Below are 22,141 nucleotides of genomic sequence, written 5' to 3'. Positions count from 1 at the left end.
CCCCCCCCCCCCCCCCCCCCCCCCGCCTCCTCTTTGCCACCCTCCACCAGAGTCCCACTCAGGCTCACCAGCCACCATGCTCCAGACCCTGACAAAGCTGCTTCCCTGTGCCTTCTGCCTTCCTCATCCATTGCCAGTGCTGCTGATAGCGCCACAACCGAGCTGTCCCCTGAAGGTAAGTAGAAAGTAAGTTGAGTGTGTGAATGGCAAAAGGAATGATGGTGCAAGACCAAAGGATTGAACAAAGAGAGACAACGACTATATGTAGTCTTAGAATTTTAGACACTGGGTTGAATTGAATTTTGATTTGTAATGCTATCAAAGTGTTTGGAACCCAGGCAAGTAAATGATGTTGAAACAAGTCATAGCTATTTATCAGGCCTTGCTGTGGATGATATGGAGCTCTCGCATTTGCTCCATTACAGCACTGATGGCACTTTACAAGTGCTGTTCACTGCTGTTAGTTGAGGAATCTATATTGTTCGGGGCACCAGGAATAAATCTCCCTGCCCTTTGAGATAGTGCTGTAGGATTTTTACATTTAGATTTCAAACCTCACCCTCAAAAAGGCACCTCTGATCAACAACATCTGGCTGTTGAGACCTGGAGCATTCTCTGAACCTGGAGCACCAGATGTTCCATGGGACTTGGTGCTCTTCATGGATGTGAATTATGCTGATGGGAAAATGTATTCTACAGTAAATTTGCCAAGATTTGGGACAATGGAAAAGCCATCTTGCCTCATGGCCGAATCTGTGTATATTGTACTAATGAACAGGTAGTCCATGAACAGTTATGGAGATGGTTTCAAGATCTTTATCAAACAGTTAAACAGCTCGTTTAACAACTGAGCAGTTTGACAGTATCTGTCATTGTAAAATCAGAGTGAACAAGTCAGGCCCTGGTCCAGTGTGAAATGTTACTTCGCTGGCAATTCATTCAGTCTTATTTATCACAACTTCAGGATGGCACATATCCCATGAGAAATGACCAGATGTAGTTTTCCTTTGTTATAACATTAATGGATTGTGTTAAGTTTTGAAGTGCAATTTGTGCCGTGCTCCTTGAAGTGCAAGCCGTGAGGAAATGTAACAACCTGACTGATGATCCATGAAGATTTCCAAGGAGTTTGTGAGCATCCCTGTGCTGTTACAGGATGATCCATGTTTCTGTGATAACAGCAGAGTTCCAGAGAGAATTCATAAATTCAGCTTCCTGTTTGCCCATTGCCAGATTCATACTTTTGAAATCCCTCTTATGTCACTTGGAGTCTCATTTCAGACTGTTCGCTTTTACTTAACCACTCTTGTTGTGCTGAAATTCACTTGATCATCTTGTTAAAACCAAGTGTGCTAATTCACTAGGCCATGAATGAAGCAGTGGCAAATGAGATGTTGGACGTGGCAGGTTTTATTGTGCACAGTAATGGGTTGATGGAAATCAGCTAAGTGCTTGAATGAATTATGATTCACTGAACCAAATGATACATGTCAATTCCATGGCAACTGATGGAAAGCTGTTGTGTTTTATGGGTTGAGCTTAACATTTGAGAGGGGCTAATTCAGGTGTGAGCTGAGGAGAAATTTCCTCACCTGCAGGGTTGTGCATTTTTGACATTCTCTACCCCAGAGAGGACTGTGGTGTTCAGTCACTCAGCATATTCAAGACAGAAGTAGATAGATCTCTCGATGCCACCATCTAATCAATTCCAAAGAGTGGTCCAGGCAGAATGGGCTGAATGGCCATTTTCTGAACTGTACATTTTAAAGGAAACAAAACCCAAGAACTGCGGATGCTGGAAATTGGAAACAAAATCAGAAATTGCTGGGGGAAGTCAGAAGGTATGGCAGTATTTGTAGAGACAAAGCAAAGTTAACGTTTTAGGTCCAGTGACCCTTGTTCAGAACTGATTGTCGTGAGGAAAAATTTGGGACATATACTAGAAAAAGGGTGGGGTGAGGGGTCAAGAGGAAATGAGAGTTAGAGATGGGCTCAGAGAGAAAAACAGTTAGACAAAGGAATGGGTAAAGGTCATGCTTGGGAGAATGAATAACTGCGAATGGGGTTTGTTTGTTGCTGTTAATAGGTTGTTTATGGTAGCAGCCCATGTGATGACAGGACCTGGTGTGTAGGGTTTGGGGTAAGGAGATGGTAGAAGGTTCTCAGGCCTAAAAATTATTGAACTCAATATTGAGTCCAGAAGGTTGCAAGGTTCCAAAGCAGAAAATGAGGTGATGTTCTTCCAGTTTGCGTTGAACTTTACTGAAGCACTGTCGCAAGCGTGCAACAGAGATGTTGGCTAGGGAACACAGTGGTCTGTTGAAGTGGCAGGCAACCTGAAGCTCAGGGTCATTTTTGCAAACAGAACGTAGGTGTTTCTGCAAAGCAGTCGCCCAGTCTGCACTTCGTCCCCCCGACGTAGAGGAGTCCACGTTGTGAGCAGCAATTACATTAGACTAGATGGTGTGTGTGTGCGGTTCAAAGGGACTGGTTGACATCTTCAAAAAGGAACAAAGCAAACAATGTTCATTGCAAAGCCATTTGGCTGCTAATTGACTAAGCTCATTGAGCAAGTTATTGATTGTCATCTTGTCCAACTCTTCTTTTAGTGTGATTGTGGTTTGCATTTTTGAAAGCCAATTATTTTTAGGTTTTTTGTGAACAGGAATATTTTTCTTTATTGTAATATTGCCATATTTTGAAGCATCCCTCTTGCATCATCCAGTAGAACCTCTGCAACAAGCACCTTTCCTGTTGACCTACTATGAGGATAGAACACTGGCCAAAGACAGCCTCCTAATTTTCCTTGATTAATGCCGAGTGCATTACATTTGTTCAAAGACCCTCTGTGTTACAGTGAATTAGGAGCCTCCATTAGGAGTTCTGTTAAGACTTGGAGTGGATTTGGAACCCAAAACATCCTGAGAATTGTGGTAAACAATACTCAGCTGAAACCTGATGTCACTCAGTCCATTGTCCAACAGCACTATCTTGTATGGCTTCTATCTTTTTTAAAAAAAAAGCTCCCAATCGCCAGCTGACCACGCTGAAAGGTTTTGAATCATTGATACATTTTCAAGTTTATTTTCCTCCCTGCATTGTCACTGACAGACAAATCATTTTAGCGAACAATGGCTGCCTTCTGAGCTATTGACATGAATAGTTCACCTTGATTTTGAAAGCTTTAGCTGGCAGATGCAGATAACTGGGGTGTCCTGCTAACCATCTTGTTTCTGGTGACAGAACAGATGAACCTGAAAACATTTCCTCTGTGTGCTGTGAGAGTGTTAACTTTGTGAATGCCTGTGGACTGAATGTCGAGGTGTTTGTGCAGATGGTAGATCAGGGAGACATATTTTTGACTGAAAATGGCGGACTTCCTCTTATGCATTCTGTGCAATGCCTGTTTGAACTTTTCACTGGAGCCGCAGAGCTGTTTTGAGAGACAAAATCAAATCAATTAAACATAATTGTTCCAATGGAAGAGATGTGACATTTCCTTGTGACAGCGCACTGCCTGGGGTTGCTTGAGTTGAATGTATCTTTTGGTTTAGGGAGCTAGATTGTGGATTTAAACTTGTTGGCAGAAAGTCAGTCTCAACCGGGGGTTAAGAAAAGTTGATTTTAACTTTTTTTTCTCTCTATATCACAAATATTAATTTCTTTGCTTTCTTCTTGTCTCCTCCTCATACATGTTATACTGTGAACATACGAACAAGGAACAAGAGTAGGCCACTCAGCCCTTCAAGCCTGCTCCACCATTGAATAAAATCATGGCTGATCAGATTTTAACTTCACCTCTATGTTTCTGTATATCTGTAATAGTCTTTCATCCCCTTGGTAATCAAGAATTTATCTACCTCCGCCTTAAATGTATTTAAAGATTCTGCATCCACTGCCTTTTGAGGGAGGGAATTCCAAAGAATTACTCTCAAACCCCTGAGAGAAAAGTATATTTCCTCATCTCAGGATTAAATGGGAGCCGCCATTTAGCACAAATTTCTCAGGCAAATGAAAGCACAGCTGAAGATATCCGAGACTCCCTACACACGTAGTGCTAATGTCACTAGATTAATAATAGAGTCGATAATATTCGGGGGACGTGGGTTCAAATCCCAGCGGAGCAGATAATGAAATTTGAATTTGAAAATTCTGGAATAAAAAGCTTGTGTGATGGCAATCAAATAATCATTGTTTGTTGTTGTAAAAACCCACCTGCTTCACTAATGTCTTTCAGGGAAGGATATCTGTTCTCCTTACCTGGCCTGACCAAATTGTCACTCCAACCCCACAGCAGTTAACAGCTTTCTGAAGTGGTTGAGTGAGCCACTTAGATCAAGGGCAGTGATGGATGGATAATAAATGCAGGCCACCATCCTCTGGTGTTTGCTTCTGCAACGTGCTGTCAGTTTGCATTCATGATCTTCAGATGTCAGAGAGTCGCAGTGTTTGCGTCATTAGTGTTTAAGAGCCATATACCTGCATGGTAGCCCATTTGTTCCGACAGCAATAACCTTGCTGTTGTGTGCCATCAGGCCCTTGGTGCTGTGTGGAATGTTCATGAAGATGGACTTTGTTTCAAGGTTGCAATAAAATTCTAAGCCTGCAAGCAAGAATTCAGAGGTGTGAGGACACATTGTCCCATGCGCAGCTCCTCCATTTGATTGCAGCTGATGTTAGCAACCGTGTAAAGCTGAGTTACTCCCTGTGGAGAACCAGCTGAGCTGCCAGCATGCCCGCACATTTGCTGCCTGCAATCTACCCGATACAAGCTCACTTCATCTATCACCCCTATCCAAACTGTGGGTCTGACTCCAGATTTCAGTTCAGATTCAGCCAACTGTACTCTGTGATGCCTTGCTCTCCTGCATTCCCTGGACTGGATTCAGGGCAGAGCTTTCTGTTGTCACCGCTTCTGTGTGCCATCAAGGCTTTTGTTCATGCTTAGTAATGTAATTTATTCCTCACAACCAAACTAATTTCTTGAAGTGTTGATGTGAAGTATTTATACTTCTGCTGAATGTCCAGTGCATACATTTAAATGTAAAATTATGGTTAGTCAGATAATCTTTTTGAACCACTTTGAGATACTTCCTTTCAATCAGTTACGTGACAAATAACATGCTATCTACTTAGTTATACCAAATGTTGTCTTCCTAAATTTATCTGGACAAAAGAAGATCTTTTCCATGGCTATTTGTCCATGACCTTTTTTTTACCGACAAGTTGTTTTCTCATTTCTGGAGTAAATCATCAGTAACTTGTTTTTTGAAGTGGGACAATGTGAAGGTAACTTGTTTTGTAGTTTCTGGGGATGTATATTTCCTCTGTAGATGTGTCAGATGTTTCCAATTTGGACATCATTTAAGAACTCCAGTACAGACTCTGGAGATTCGGACGTTTTCTCCTGTCCCTTACATTTAAGGGGAGATGGTCAAGTTGCAGTGATGTCACTCATAATCTAGAGGCTCAGGCTAATGCTTTGGACAATGGGTCCAGAGCCCGCTATGGGAAATGGTGGAATTTGATTTCAGAAAAAAAAATCCAGAATTAAAACTAACCTCTGTAACACTGACGATGAAATGATGTCATAAAAACCCATCTGGTTCCCTCATGTTCTTGGGAGAAGGAAATCGGTTGTCATGAGCTAGTCTGGCTGACATATGACTCCAGACCCACGTCAATGTTATTGTCTCTTAACTGCCTTCAATGACCACTCCACGATGGGTTGCCAATGCTGGATGACAGCCACATCCCTTGGAAGAATTTTGGACACTCACTGTCTGATTTACTCTGTCTCTCACTCTTTCCACCTCCATCTCATTTCTCATCAACTCACTCCTCCATCATCTCAAAGCTTGCTTCTCTTTCTCTCTCCCTCTTGCTTTCCTCTGTTCTCTCTCTCACCCTGTCTCCTCCTCCTTTCTCACTTGCTTCCTAAGTTTTGACAGCTCAAAATTTTTAGCCTGATGTTTAGTTATTGTTGAAGTTTGAAATGCACATTTTATGCACCTTTTGCAAATTCTCCTTTACAGTTCGTTTTTAGAAATTTCTTAATGCTCTCTTCCTCTCTTCAAAAGCTCCCTTAAAGTCTTGCTGTAGTGCCAGTCATCTCTCTTAATTCTGACCTCATTGGTTTTGGATCTATTCTCCTGTCCAGTGCCTTGAGTTGTTTCACAACTTCCTGTATAAGTGGACTTGTTCATTGATGTCAAGCCATTACAACAGAAACATGTTGCCTTGTGTTCTGGTATTGGGAGATAACCATTTTCAATTAATTTGTGCCTAAAAGTGTCAGTTGTGCATCATTGCTATTCCAGTCTTGTTTGAGATCTTTTTTAGCGTGAATTCCAGAAAGCTGAGAGAAATCTCTCAGATTCCCCATGCAAGATGTTAAAATTTTGTATTTTTAGAAAATATTCAGTTTGCATCCCAGCACTTGATTCAGTTGCAAATAGTCACTAACTTCAGCTTTTCCATGCTGTTGTGTCTCTCACTTTGTGAAGCTGAGCATTGCCAGGTATTGCCTTAAGGGATAACTTGTGGGAGGTTATTGGGTGGAGTTGTTCCCAGTGGGTGCCTTGGAGGATGGTATGCTTGGGTTTCAGATCTCAGTGTGACTGAGCAATGCAACACGCCTTAGCTCTAAGTGTTTACTCTCTCGTCACGACATCCTGAAGTGTGAAGCTCCGTCTCTACATGATAATTAATACCTATGCTGAAACAAAGTGCATAGTTCTAAAGTGAGTGGAGGTAGATATCGGGGAGACGTCAGAGGTAGATTCTTTACTCAGAGAGTTGTCGGGGCGTGGAATGCATTGCCGGAGAGGGTAGTGGAGTCGGCCTCGTTAGGGTCATTTAAGCTGCTATTAGATATGCATTTGAATGATAGTATAAGGTAGGGATAGAGTTTAGATAGACCGTAGGTTTAGGGTAAAAGTTCAGCACAACATCGTGGGCCGAAGGGCCTGTACTGTGCTGTACAGTTCTATGTTCTTATGTTCTATATGGTTTAAGCTTTAAATGATGCTCATTGGGGTTATATTTTAATTGAAGATGGTGTCTCATCATCTGTACTCCAAACTAGCCCCAGCAAATGAGAATTCTCATTATTGTTTTCAAATCCCAGCTTGGCTCTGCAGTTTTCCATTGAACTGCCTCTAAGCCCACAACTCTTAAGATCTGCTTTATTCCATTTCTGGGCTCCTGTGCAAAAGAAATTTTCATCATTCCCCCAATGGTGACTGTGCCTTAAGCTTTGTAGGCGCAAAGATTAAATTTCTGCCTGCCTTGATACCTTTCCTCCTTTAGGTCGCCACTTCACATAAACATAGAAATTTTAAAAGCTGGAGTAGGTCACTTGAATCAAATTGATTCAAATCTACCTCTTTGCACAGACTTTTGGTTATCTGTTCTCATAGCTCCTCAGAAAGCTTGATGTTTCATAATGCTTCTGTCAAACATCTAAGCACTTGTCACTACATTGAAGATGTTCTGTCATTGGAAGGGGATCCATCAGTCAGATGAACAGACAAATGTTGCTGTGGCCACAGATGTGACTCCAGGGTGGTAATGTCTGAGATGTAATTTCACGAAATTCCAGTGTGCTAAATCAATGCAGAAGCCTTCTCATGGGGCAACGTATAGATTCTTACAGTGCAGAAATTTCAGGGGTGACTTGAACTTGGCTGACTCTTGTGTATTGAAACGTTGAAGTACTTCTTGATAGTTCCATTTTGCACAGACAAATAACTGGAGCCTGTTCTGGTTTGTGGTCATTTCCTCGCACAGTGCAGGGCTGACGGTGATCAGGTTTATTGACAAACAATTCAGAGAATTTTGTTTGTTGGCTCCTTATTACCCTAGAGTTACATTTAACATGTAGATTCTTGGATTGAAATAAGGGACGAGGTGTGGCAGACATGGGCTTGCTGTTCTTTGCCACGGTTTGTCCATGGAGCAGTACTTCTCTCTGCCACTGGCCACAATCACGAGGACTTGCACTTTACAAGGAGATGACCACAAACCCAGGAACCTGGACTGCACTCAGATTTTGCTTCTCATTCCTGAATAGAGCTTTCTGTCCTCTCTCTGCCCTGCTGATTATATAAAAGGACAAAGCTCGTGTCTTGGGTTCAATGTGATTAGTCTGTTCACTCCCAGGGCAAGATGTCTTATTGGCCTGATCTGTCGTGAACATAGAACCATCTGCGTTTTGCCAAAAATCAGTAGTTATCATTTGTTTTTGTCATTTCCAAGGCATTTACCAAGCTAGGATGTGGATTCACAGATGGTGCAGACGTGTTTCGAAGGACCTCAAAATAGTACCAGGTTCTGTGCCTGAAATAAACATGCTGTGCAATTTAGATTCTCTCGGATACATTTGTTCCAACAAAAAAAAAGACTGTTATTGAGTAATCAAGCGACTAGTTCTGACCTGATGTGTACTGTATTTGATGTGTCTGTCAGTGTGGTTAAAAACTGAAGTTGAAGGCAAGTGTTTTTGATAGAGCAGCATTGTGAAATAGTGAGGGTACTTCAGTAGCCAAGTTTCTGCACTTTGAAAAAGATATTCAGTAAATAACACACAGATGACTTATTTCCAAATTGTATCACACGCAGTGAATGGGACACCAGAAATTTGAAAACACAATTGGCTCAGGGACGGAAAGCCAAAGGAACAAGTGTATCCCAGGTGCAGGCTTTGTTATGGCCAGGTAAAGGAGGGCAGTTGTCTCTCCTCTTTTCAACCCCCTTGTGGTCAGCGAGAACAAATATTTTTATTTTCCTTTCAACATTTAACAAGTAACTATCACATTTGAATTAAAGCTTAATCTAGTAAACTAGATTAAAATGAAGAAGCCAATTCCAAGGTTTTCTTGGGTGCCTATTTTATTTCCTACTAACCCTGAGCAAAACAAAAATAAAATGTGACATCAAGCACACACACTGACTCTCAGAGTAATTTTAAAAGAAGGATTGGCAGAAACCGGGAGATCTTGGCAAATGTAGTTTAAAGTTCTTTGAGTTCTGGAGTTGCAAGAGTTCGAATGAAGTCCAAGCCTGTTTAGCTTTTGTCTTGTTTCCCAAGTGGCTATGAAATTTGCAGAATCCTAGAGTTCTCAGTGAATGGTCATTTTCCCAAGTTGTTTTGCCACTGGGATCTTCTTTCAAGAGATGAGAAGACAAAGGAGAGGGAATGAGAACAATTTTTCCAGGTACTCTTGTATGAAGCCTTTTCTTCCCATCTCCTTGCTGTTCAGGTGCTCAGAAACAACCTTTGTAATATATTTCATTCCAGGGACTTTCCTGATGGTTTTTCCAAGCTGGCTAACCAGTAGGTGAGCCTTTCACCTTTGAACCAGTGAAATGATCATATATGTGTAAATCAAACAGGAAATGCAAATTTCTTGACGCTGACTTAGTTGCCTGGTTCGCTGTCTTTTGACAAAACTGGTAATTTTGGTGCAGAAGGCTTTGTTTATTTCATATGCTGAATGCCATTTGGAGAAAACACTGGATGCGACAAAAACATAATGTACTCTGGGTTTGGAATTGTATTCTCCGTCACTGACTGTCTCTGCAGTGCGTTTACCGACTGAGCTGGTCAGTCTGAAAGAAGACTGAGATTGTTCTCGAGGTTGAAGGGATCGAGGGATATTGGGGGAGGGTGGGATTAGAAACAGGAGGCCATTCGGCCCTTTGAGCCTGCACTGCTGTTCTTTACAATCATGGCTGATTGTCTAACTCAATAGCCTAATTCTGCTTTCTCCCCATAACCTTTGATCCCGTTTGCCCCATGTGCTATATTTAGTCGCCTCTTGAATACATTCAGTGTTTTGGCATCAACTACTTCCTGTGGAATTAGGGTATTGAACTCAATAATCAACCATGATCATAATGAATGGCAGAGTAGGCTAGAGGGGTTGAATGGCCATCTCCTGCTCCTATCTTCCATGTTTCTGTAGCTGTTAAATGGCTCTGTACCAATCTGCCTGCCACAGATGCATATATCTTATGACACTATGAGAAGCAGGGACCACTGCACAGTCCTTCTGGAGGTGAATTTCCTGTTTTGAGAGGATACTGTCCATGGAATTGTGATACTACAACCTCATAGCGCAGCATATGCCTGACTCTACCATTGCCATCAGGCCAAGAGATCAAACCTGGTTCAATACAGGGTGTATGAGGACATGCTAGGAGCAGGACCAGGCATGCTTAACAAATATAGTGTATCAACCCATTAAAGCTGCAAATCAGGACTGTTTGTGTGTCAAATAGCACAAACAGTCAGTGATATACAGAGCTAAGCAATCTCACAGTGGGTCCAATCTCAGCCCTGCAATCCTGCCACATATAGTCATGAATGGTATTGGACAATTGAAGATCTCAGTAGAGGAGAGGTCCCTTAAACATCCAGCATATTATTGTGAAAGATCAGGCTGAACATTTGGGACCGTTTTCACCGAGAAGTGCTGAAAGGATAATTTATTGGTCTCCAGTGGCCCCCAGTATCACAGCTGCCAGTCTTCAGCCAATTCTATTCTGTCCACCTGATAGCAAGAAACAACTTGAAGGCACTGGATACTGCAAAGGCTGTGGGTCGAGACAACATTTGAGTAATAGTACTGAAAACTTGTACTCCAGCACTTCCCATGCCCCTGGCTTAGCTGTGCAACACAACTACAACCTGGGCATCTTCTAGAGCATGTGGAAACTTGCTCAAGTATGTCCTTTACATAATGAAGGACAAATCCAACTCAGCCAATTACCACCCCATAATTCTACTCTCAATCATCAGTAATAAAATGGAAGGTGTCATCGACAGTGTTATCAAGCAGCATTTGTTTTGCAATAACCTGCTTATTGATGCCCAGTTTGGGTTCTGCCAGGGCCACTCGGCTCATAACCTCATTACAGCTTTAATTCAAAGGTGGGCAAGAGAACTGAATTCCAGAGGTGAGGTGCCAGTGACAGCACTTGACATCAAGGCTGCAGTCAACTGAGTGTGGTATCAAAGAACCCTGGCAAAATTAGAAGCAGTGAAAATCATGGAGAGTGAAATCTCTGTTTGTTGAAGTCAAAGCAGGATGACTGAGTCATTGGAAGTCAGTCATCTCAGCTCCAGGACATCTCTACAGGCGTTCCTCAGGGTATTGTTCTCAGCCCAACCAGCTTCACCATTAACTTCTCCTCCATCGTCAAGTCGGAGGTGGGGTACGATTACACAGTATTCAGCACGATTTGCAACTCCACAGATACTGAAACAGTCATGTTCAAAGGCAACAACAAATGGGCAATATCCAGGTTTGGGTTGAAAACTGTCAAGTAACATGCACCCCACACAAATGCCAGGCAATGATGGACTCCAGCAAGAGAGAATCATTGACATTCAGTGGCATTATTGTTATTGACTCCCCCACTGTCAATGGCCAATGGGTCACCATTGACCAGAAATGGAACTGTACTGGCCACTAATACAGTGGCTACAAAAGCAGGTCATAAACTAGGAATTCTGCAGTAAGTAACTTGCCTACTGACTCCCTGATGCCTGACGATCAGCAAGACACAAGACAGGAGTGTGATGGAATACTCTCGACGTGGCTGGATGGGTGCAGCCCCGACAACATTCAAGAATCTTGACACCATCCAGGACAAAGCAGCCTACTTGACTGGCAGCACATGTACAAGCATTCACTCCCTCAACCAATGATTCAGCTTAACAGTAGTATGTACCATCTTGAAGGTGCACTGCAGAAATTCATTGAGGATCCTTCTAAATCCACGATCATTACCACCTTGAAGAACAGCATGTACTTCAGAATTTAGAATTAGGTTTTATTGTCATGCGTACTCGAGCACAGTGTGACTTCTGACTGTGCACAGACGATGGCAGGGATGAGAGTGTGACAAGAGAAGCTGGAGCCCTTCTTAGAGCAATGAAGGTTAAGGTGAGATTCATCAAAAGAATAACACAAAAATTTCATGGACTAATTTAGGAGAGAAGTACTTCTAGTGGTAGGAGGACCTTAAACTGGATGATAGAGATCGAAGGTAATTGGCAAAAGAACGAGAAGTGCAATGCACGCTCAGTAGTTAGTTTTTGCCTGAATGCACTGGAAACTGGAATGCATTGCCTGAAATGGCAGTATCAGCAATAACTTGGGAAAAGGAACAGGGTGCTTTCTTGACATGGGAAGATGACAGTGCAGTGTGACTAATTGGCTAGCTCCTTGAGGGACCCATCAGAAGCATGAAGGGCCAGATGGTCTCCTTGGTGCTTTAATTGCTTTGACTCGCGATGGCTGAGACCTTGGCAACATTATTTTTACAACCATCTAATTGTTGATCTTGTTTAGCCCTCGTGCTGCAGTTGAGACCCTCCTGGACTAACACCAACATTGAACAGAGTAAAAGATTGTTCCACCTTGTGTTCCTGGGGATTTTGTTACCCTGTTGATGATTAAGTGGAGAGGAAAGAAATGAGTTTAATGTTCTCCAACTTCCACCTTGGCGCTGTGCTGGGAAGTCTGTGGCCTAAGTGTAGGCTCAAAAGCCTTGGATAGTTGCAGCTTTTAATTTGGTCAGTTTTTTAAAAGATTATGAGGTGTTTCATATTTCCCACTTGTGTAGTGAATCCTTTTTGAGTCTGTTTCTTGGTAAAAGCCAGTGACTTCATTCTGCATCTCATGCTCACCCCTCTCTGATGATGACTGATGGCTCGAGACACCTTTGGTAATCTGTCATGAAGTACTATGTGGAATGTTCTTGTTTGCCAACAAAAAAAAGCCCTGTCTCATGCGCACAGCCAGGAATGATAATTTGGTGCTCCATCAGGAAGAGATTGTGGAAATTAACACCCTGAAGAGAACTGCCGGTGCAGTTGTTTATACATGGTCGTGGTCACGCTTTGCTGTAGTGATATTAAATCAGTATTTACATCAATGTGTGAAATCTGTGTTCCTTTTGCATTGTCCCATCTGTTTACATGGAGTAGGATGCTACGTTGTTCCTCTCTCATTTGAGATCACTAAGGTCTGACTGTGGAATACTGATTCCCTTCCTCCTCCCTTCAGCGCAGTCAAGCTGTGCTGTTAAATAATTTAAAAGCAGATTGCCAGCAGACCTGCATAGACTCCAGTAATCTTTCTGAACCCAACACATGAAAATTCTGTGCTTTTGCCGAGCTGGTTGTACCAAATATTCCGTAGGACACGAATGGGTCATTCAGAGGTTGGTCAATGCTTCACAGTCTGATCTCGTCCCATCTGAAAGGCATTTTGGTGGTAACGTGCGCTATCCATTAGAATTGCAGCATGAGACGGTGTCCATGGAAACAAGAAGGAAATAGAGAATCTTAGCAGGATTTTTATTGCTCACTTGGAGGCGAACATGCACATACTGGAGCAGAAACAGGAGCTTGACTATAGCTCTGTGGGGAGCAGTCCTGCCTCTGAATTAGGCAGTTATGACTTCAGATCCCACTCTCGAGTCTTCAGCATAAAATCTACAAGGAAATCCGTTTTTGCGGGACTGAGTTTGTGCTGCACTCATTGGGGAGCTGTTTTATATTTGAGATGTGGAATTTGGGCTCCATTTAACCCCTAATGTGGGCGAATTTGCTCAGTGATGAACTGGAGAGTTTCCCTGTGTCCAAGCCAATGCTGACCCTTAAGCAGTGTCACAAAAATGGCACATTATCTATTACTGCTGTTTTTGAGATGTGGCTGCTCTGCATCCTGTATAACTTGCTGTAAAAAGGAGTTCAATGCTTGTAAAGCCATTTGGGACGCCCTGAAGACGAAATGCATTCTTAAGAGTGAGACACATTTATATGAAGACTATTAGGCTAAAGACACTGCCATTGCCTCCATGACTTGGGTTTGTATTTATCCCTCATTGGTCAAAAAGAATCAAGGGGCAAATGAGTTTGGCAAATTCTAATCCATGGTTCATTGCGTGTAGAACCTGCAATATAATTTTGTTTCTCAAATGACGTGTTTTCATTTCTCACACAATCTCTCAAACCAGAGGGGTGACTAAAGTGGATGTGTTCTGCTTTGTGTCACCACATTTGAAAGACTCTGTCCGCAGACTGGGCATATGGTTTAATTTATTGAATGCACAACTCTTCCCCTTCCCTAACCTCTTGCTCAGAAATGCCATATTTATTCTGTGCCAATTCCGAGGTCAAACAACAAGAATGTGTTGTGGACTCAGCATCAGTCTGTGGGTTTACAGAACAACTAGGTGCACGAATAAGCCATGTTATTCCTGAAGCTTGCTTTGCCATATTCCCCATATTCCTTGGTTTCCCTTCTGTACCCAAAATCAGTCAGCCTCAGTCTTGAATGTACTCGGGTGTTGAACATCCACAGTCCTCGACAGCAGTTGCTTCTTAAATGGTTGAGTTGCTTGGATACTGCAGTCAGTGGGTGTTTGAGTCACCAAAATCTCAAGGTCAGGTGCTATGCCCTTGGATTCTCTAACTTCCTGAGCAAAAACAAAAACTAGACGATGGTAGAAAGCAGCAGATTTGATCAAAATCTTGTATATTTTTCCCTTTGTGTGAGTCCTTGGTTTGTTGAAGAATGCAAGACATGAACATATCCTGCAGTTGGCCCACTCTTGTTTGGAATTTGAGCTCGTCAGGTCCAGGAATTGTAAGCCAACGATCACTGCGGATATATTGTTATTGACATTGGACAGGTAAGTTTGAAAGTCACTTGAGGGATTTGGAATTCCAGGTGAAGAGGTGATGCCTCTCCTGTGTAGAGCCTGAATGAGATCTCATTTGGATTATAGCAACCTTGTTAGATATCACATCTTGACCGCATTTGTTGACAGCAATACGATAGGACAGCTTTATCAGAATTTTGAGAACATGCTGCATAAGCTTCCCTTGAGCATAGTGGATTTGGGGGATGATCAAATTCATGTCCAGTAGACTGGACATGAAGAAGCTATTACTTTGGGTGAGAGAATCCAGACTAAGATGGTGTTATCTGAAAATTAAAGTTAAACTGTTTTAGGATAAAACCAATTAATACAAGAGAAATTTCTGAAATTTCCATCCTTAAAAACCTGTGGATGCTGAAACAAGTTTTCGCAACTGAGCTTGATAAATCTGTGGGCAAAGTACAAAGAGATATGGACCGTGGGCAAGTGATACATTGTCTGGGAGAGAAAAATTAACTGTGACTTATTAGAATGGGGAAACAAATTTCAGGGGTGAATAGCCTACTGCTCATTGCACATTGCTATTGGTCTCATAATAAGTTTAGGAAATATCACACAAGTGAGGAAAATGATATAGTTTCACTTATAAATCAGTCATAAACTGTGGCAATATGTAGAGTATGTGAGGAACCAAAGTCACGTGGACAAACTAACAGGATAATTAGTGCGATAAACGCCGTCAAGTATGAAGGGCATGGCCAGAAAGACTTCTCATTCCCGTGCTTATACTCATCATATTTTGTGTGACATGCAGTAACAGCTTTCCCCTTTATTTAAGTGTTCAATGAGCATTGCTTATAAAGTCAAATGTTTGAATTGCCAAAGCTTAATGGAAAACTTTTTTTTTCAGTTCGTCTCCATGACAGCATATCGGAAGAAGGATTTCACTACCTTGTGTTTGACTTGTGAGTACTAATCTACTGGGGGTGGTGTGCTTGTGGAAGATAATTCAAACTAAATTAAAATGTGCACTGAATGTTGTATAATCATGTAAATCATTGTTAAAAGTTTGAGGGAACTTTTTTGTTAGAGTCATTGTAACATTTTCACTTCAAGTGACAACTTGGTAATGTAGGCCAGATCTCTGTCATGCTTTCCACTTGCATCTGATGGACTGAATGGCCTTCTGCACTACATTGTGTTGTAATTTCTGATGTGTTGAAGGTTGATTCACTGTCATTCAAATTGATGTTTGCTCATTTCCAAGAATTTCAGTCAGTGGGCAGTGGGGCTGATACTGAGTCACTTTCTCGAAAGATGCTGCTACCATCAGCATCAGATTGTCTCCGGATCATCGGATCATCATAGGCTGATTAGAGTTCAATGTTCCTTTGAAAGTAATCAAACAGCGAAGCGAAGGCCTGGCTTCTTTACCTTGGTGACATGGGCTATCCAGAGTAGCCTAGTGCAGGGGTCAATTCCCTCTCACATTGAATATCCAAAGTACAATTTTGAGGAGCATTGTTTCTGACAATCTGTGCTGCCACACATTATTGTTACCTGGTCTCTGTTCTCGCAGCAGCCTCAAGGTTCTTGTTTCTGCCCCTTGAAGTGTATTCTATGTTGTCACATCCAGAAACTGTGTGATCAGCGCCATACTTGCACAACTGCTCATCCAAGTTATTTCAGGCCTCAGTTATTTTTTGTTCATTCCGATACAAGTGCAAGGATCCCATTGCATTTGTGAAATGACTGGAGCCCAGGTGATCCCGAGAAATCTAACTGAGGCCCATGAATATTAGCAATCCAGCCTGTGAACTGTGAGAAATGAGTTTTCCATGATGGTATTAGTACCAATGCAGCTTTGTTCAGTTTGAAATGTATAGGTTTGGAAGATGGTCTTTCAACTGAGAAATAACATGTAAATGTAGGGACTTAATGTTCAGTGCATCTTGAGACAATAGCATGTAGATAGAGAAGACAAAGTTGTGAGGTTCCCTGTTGCAGGTGAGACTGAAGTCATCATTTTCTCACATTTGAGTTTCGGCACAAATTCTACCTGATCCAGGGCAGTACTGAGGGAGTACTGCATTGTTGGAAGTGTCCTTTTTCAGGTGAAATCACTGCATGATTGATGTTGCAGAGTCCCTTTTGTGAAGTCGTTGCTGGAATAAATAGTTTTTGCACGTGTTCACAACCCGACACGGGCTGCACTGCTACATATTAAACTGTTTGTGATGGCTTGAGTGAATACATAAGGTGCTAATTAAATGCAGCAGCTTCTAGTTTGAGTTCAATTGATGCAGACTATTAAAGTTAAATTTTAAAAAATGAACTTGATGACAGAGCAATTCCAAGCATGGTGGTTATGTGATTAGACATTAAGTTGCAGGGCAAGAGGCAAAGTCAGATCTTCTGGACTGGAAAGGGGTGGTGAATGATCAATCCACCAGAGTCTCAGAAGACATTGTCTTGCAAGTTGATGGCTAGAATCAAGTTGCCAATGGAATGGAGAGAAAAGATTCGTCCAAATGTGAAACTTCTACATTGTCGACTATTGGTCATCGTGCAAAACGTTTGGAAATTGACATTGAGCCAAGAGTGTGCACGCTGCATGATTTGGCTTCACCTTACCTGCTGAAGTTCATTGCTGCTAGTGATGGGGCCCAGCCTGGAAAATCACCGACAGCAACCAAGCAGCTGGTCGACATCTCTCACTTTTGACATCTTTGTCACCTGCCAGAATATGGAGACACCAGTTCTTGGTGGCTGTGCTGTCTTGTCAGAGTACATTCCTGAGTCTGGTTGTCTGTATGTACGTCCAGCTTCAGTTGGGCTGTACATCCTGCTGTCAAAATTAAAGGTTTTTCTCGTTCTTCATCTGTGACAAAGTGCTTGAGTAGGTTTAATTATAGCTTCGATCTTTGCATACTCCTGTTAGTTGCATGTTGAAGGGTTTGCAGTGTATGCTGTTGTTCTGCCCTCTTGCTAAATGTGTTCTAATTTGAACCATGTGTTATGCACCAGACCAAGCCCTGTCAAAACATCAAGGCGATAACCTAGACCCTAACTATTATCTTATTTAAAGCCAAGTGTAAGGCACTGTATTACAGATGTGATTCACTGGTCAAACTGCTAGGCTTTAAGCAAAACACACTATATTCTTGCACCATTGGTAAAATACATCAAAAAATTGACATAACTTTAACTCTATTGAAATACTTAACAAAATAATTTATCATTTCATTACTACTTATCAACTGTTCCAATACAGCAGCATCCTATAAACACACCCTTGACAAAGACCAATTCAGTAAACTAGATTTCCCTCACTTGCTATCTCCTCCAGTCCAGGAGAGGGAACGCCAACAGAAGAATCTAGCAGCAGAGACAGAAATAAAGCTTTTTGCAGCAGCTGAGAGAGAGCTGTATCTGGCAGCTTCAACTCCAAAAACCTGAACTTCAACAACTGAAAGCAAAACTAAAACCCTTGGTCTGTGTGAGCCTGACTCCATTCACTCATGCTTCTTTCGTCTAACGAGAAAAGGTCCAAAGCTATTTTACTCTGCTTTCCATGGAGCAGACACCTTTGCACCAGGTTTACAACACCCCTCCAAGAGAAACAGGACAGAACAAATCCCTCCTCAAGACACGTATCATCACACTTGTGAGGTACACATGAAATATTTGAAGGATTATCCACATTGACAAACCTGACAGCTGCTTTAACATGGATGCGTACCATTATTCATAATGTGGGTGTGCAGGAAATAATTTTCACCCATACACCTCTCTGGCATCATAGGTAAGATTTCAGATGCTTTTTAGATTCTGTAAGGTAAAATAAAATCCTACGGAAGATTTTCACTTTTGATTCACTTTAGCCTGTTTGGTTCTGGCTGAGGGCCATATAGGAAGAGTTGCTTTTGGCAAAATCAACCCTCCCCCGCTCCATGAAACCAGCAGGTATGCACTGCCTCGCATGTCCCCATGCTCCCTCAACGTATTGCCATGCAGGCTCTTCGATATATGCTCTTGTAGAGAACTAAGACTGTATGTCTCCATTCTTCCTGAACTTGCTCACACGATAAATCCTTCCCAATATGCGCTTGTGTTTTGCATTCTGGCCGTGTGAATGTCACTGACTGGTACTTATTGCTCATCTCGAGTTGACCCTGAAAAGATGATGGTGAGCTGCCTTTTTGAATTACTGTTGTCCATTGAAAACATAGTATTGTTAGTGACGAAGTGGCAGGATTTATACCTCGTGGCAGTCAGGAACAGAGTTATAGTCCATGTGAATGTTCACAAAATCCACATTAACCTTTCAATTTGTGATATGTGCGTGTCCACATAGCTCCAAATCCAGAGTCTTAATCACTCAGCGGCCACATGTAAATACACATATTTACACGAAAACTGATAATTGCAGACTGTTGCTTCAATGCTTTAAATTGTCAATGTTTTGCCACCAATACCCTGCAAAAAGACAGAGAGTCAGTTTGTGAGGAGTGCAGTTGATGACCTCCACCTTCAGGAGACGGAAGGCACAAGCCATTCATGTGTCTGCTTTCTCAATAATCTTTATTCTTGGAATTCAGCCAACCTGAAGTGGTCTAGAGTACTCACTAATGGTGCAGCCTGCATCAGTATTTGTACTAACATGGGTTTGTACTTACAGACTAAATATCAGACCCTCGTTGCTTGTGTCCATTGTACATGTGAGGCGAGCTGTTTAAATTCTGTGTTTCATTGTCTGAAAAGGCTGGTCTCTGCATGGTATACGGAGCATTAGGAGTAAGAATTGCAACAATTCTGTTAGATAGAATTTTCTTTGCTGGTGAAATTTCCCATTTGCTTTCATGGAGCATAGCAGTGAATAGCAGAGGAATGCTGCTGGTGGAGTAAGTGAAGCATTAAGGTGGGATGCTGTTTGAGTGGGCTGCTTTGTCCTGTGTTGTTGAGCTTTCTGAGTGTATTGGAGTTGGACTCATCCAGGCAGGTGGGGAATATGGACAGGTGACGCATTCAGTACCAAATTCCCAGACACCGACCAGCTTTTGGACTGTGGCTGTACGTTTGTATTTCTGGTCTGTGGTGACCTCCACAACATTGCCGCTTGGGGTTTCAGTGATGGTAATGCAACTCACTGTCATGGAGAAGTAGTTTGATTCCCTTTTATTGGGAGTGTCACTGCCTGGCATTTCCGTAGTGTGAATGCCACTTTCAACTTATCAGCCCAAGACTGAACATCATCCAAACCTTTGTGCAGTTCGGCACAGGCTGCTGCACTATGTGAGCAGTTGGAGATGATACTGAACACTCTGCAGTCATCAGCAAACATCCCCATTTCTGACCTTATGATGGTGGAAAGGTCATTGGTGAAGCACCCAAAGATGGTTGGGCCAGCGACACGACTCTGAGAAACTCTTACAGAGATGTTCTGGGACTGACATGATTCGACTCCAATCATTGGAGACTTTTCCCCTTCATTATATTGACTTCAATCATGCTAGAGCACCTTTGATGCCACTCCCCTGGTTTGATGTTGAAGGCAGTCACTTTTACTTCTTCACTTTGACTTTTCTCCATAGTTGGATTAAGACTGCAATGAGGTCTGGAGCAGGGTGACTTGACAGAACCTAACTTGAGCATAAATGGACAGGTTATTGCTGTATAAGTTCAGTTTGGTTGAAAAGATTTTCTGTTACTTGGTAGATTGAACGTAGACTGAACGTAGACTGATGGGGCAGTAAATAATCAGGCTGGATTTGTCCTGCATTTTTGGGGTCGGAACATGTCTGGGCAGTTTTCCATATTATTGGTGGATGCCAGCTCTGGATGTGACTGGTTCTGCAGCACAGTTTTCAGCATTGCAGCTTTGGTGTTCTGCCTTGGCTGAATTTGGTGCCTCTAGTCATTACTTGCTATTATTTATTGTAAGGAAAATTGATTGAAGACTCATGTCTGTGCTGCTGGAGACCTGGAAAGGAGGTCACCATCACTATGCACCTTGATATGCTGACTGAAGATGGTTGAAAAAACCTCAGCCTTGTTGTTTGCACAGGCATGCTGTGCTTTGGCCTCAGATGATCGAGATGCTTGTTCTATGACTGCACCAGTTGGTTTTTGATTTGTTCGCTACCACTCATGCTTGGATGTGACAAGACTGCAGAGCTTTTGGTTTGGGGATCATTTTGCTCTGTCTGTGGCGTGCTGCGTTTACTGTTGAGCAAGCATATCACCTGGTGCAGCTTTGCCAATTTGGCATTTTCACCTTTTCTGCAGTGACTTGATACAGCTTCATGACTTGCTAGCCCATTTGTAAGTCAGCCACATGGCACGCAGAATGGCCGATTTCCTTCCCTGAATTTTTGAGGGTTATAAATGAGCAGTTTCATGGTGCCAGTCCACAGGTCTCTCTTTGTTTTGGCTGGCTCCAAAACTTGAATGAATGGTTTATTTATTGTCGCTTGCATTTTACACTGAATAATACAGTAAATACAGTGAAAAGCTTCAGTAGTCGCCAGAATCCAGCACCATTTTGAATCGTTTAAGAATAAGAAGGATAAAAGATAGAACTGCAAGGAGTGCTGAGCCCTGAGGCAGCTTAGCGAAGGTGCACTGCCATCCCTCCTCCACCACCTGTGCCAGACCCACCAGCTTAGGAGTCACCACTCTTTGGGCAACATCTCTCTGCTGCTGGGTCCTATGCTGAACCCACACTCAGTCTGCCACCAGGAATCCTGGGTTCCGCTGCCACCTGGATGATGCCAGGAGTCCCAGCTTTGGGCCTACAGCACCCAGCAGTCCCTGGCTCCGCTGCCAGTCCAGGCTGCCACTGCCACAGGCCGAGAGTCATGCTCTGGCCGCCCTCCTTTTGAGATACCGCCTTGCTTGCACCGCTGTCTTTAAAAAGTCTGCTGCCACCACCCACCTCCGATCGACAGAAGAGCTTTGCCACCACTGCCACTGCCAGCCTCGAACGCAGGCTGCCACTGCTTCCAGTCGCCGTGAGGAGCCATGTGTGCCGCCACGTCTGACCACCAGGAGGAGCCACCGCTCCAGCTATCGCGCCAATTTCGCCAACAAACTGGCAGCGGAAACCTCCACAGAAAAAAGCGAAAGGGGAGAAAAAAATGAAAAGTAAAAAGAAAAAAAAGGGGAAGAAAGCTTGCAGGAGTGGATGAACCCCAGGCAGGAGCCCACATGCAGCCCTATTACTCTGCTGCCATCTTGAATCTCTCACTGAGATTCTAGACTTCTCTTTTTATCTTTCGGGTGTCTGCCAGTTTGCTCAGAGTCCTCAAGCTGTGGAATCGCCCTGTTAAAACACCATGCCTTTCTGCCCTGTGTTAAGACATTTCTAAAGACCTTCTACTTCGCGTCAGCAATGCTAATATGTCCTTGTATGGCTCAGTGTCAAAGTTTGTTTCATACCACTCCTGTGAAGCGCTGT

At 42.7% G+C, this 22,141-nt stretch overlaps 1 protein-coding gene across 1 annotated transcript in view; it reads left to right on the top strand.

The window, feature by feature from the left end:
- LOC109912036 (calcium/calmodulin-dependent protein kinase type II subunit beta-like) overlaps positions 1-22,141 on the top strand; it is a 229,054-nt gene that overhangs the window by 84,626 nt on the left and 122,287 nt on the right. The window contains exon 4 of the mRNA XM_048618507.1: positions 15,593-15,647. Coding sequence (XP_048474464.1) covers positions 15,593-15,647 — 55 coding nt within the window. The remainder of the gene's footprint in view (positions 1-15,592; positions 15,648-22,141) is intronic.

Source organism: Rhincodon typus, chromosome 40 (genome assembly GCF_021869965.1).
Source record: "Rhincodon typus isolate 14 chromosome 40, sRhiTyp1.1, whole genome shotgun sequence".
In the NCBI taxonomy this organism is placed as follows: domain Eukaryota; kingdom Metazoa; phylum Chordata; class Chondrichthyes; order Orectolobiformes; family Rhincodontidae; genus Rhincodon; species Rhincodon typus.
Note: the sequence above shows the minus strand (reverse complement) of the source record. Positions and strands in the feature narration are given on the sequence as shown.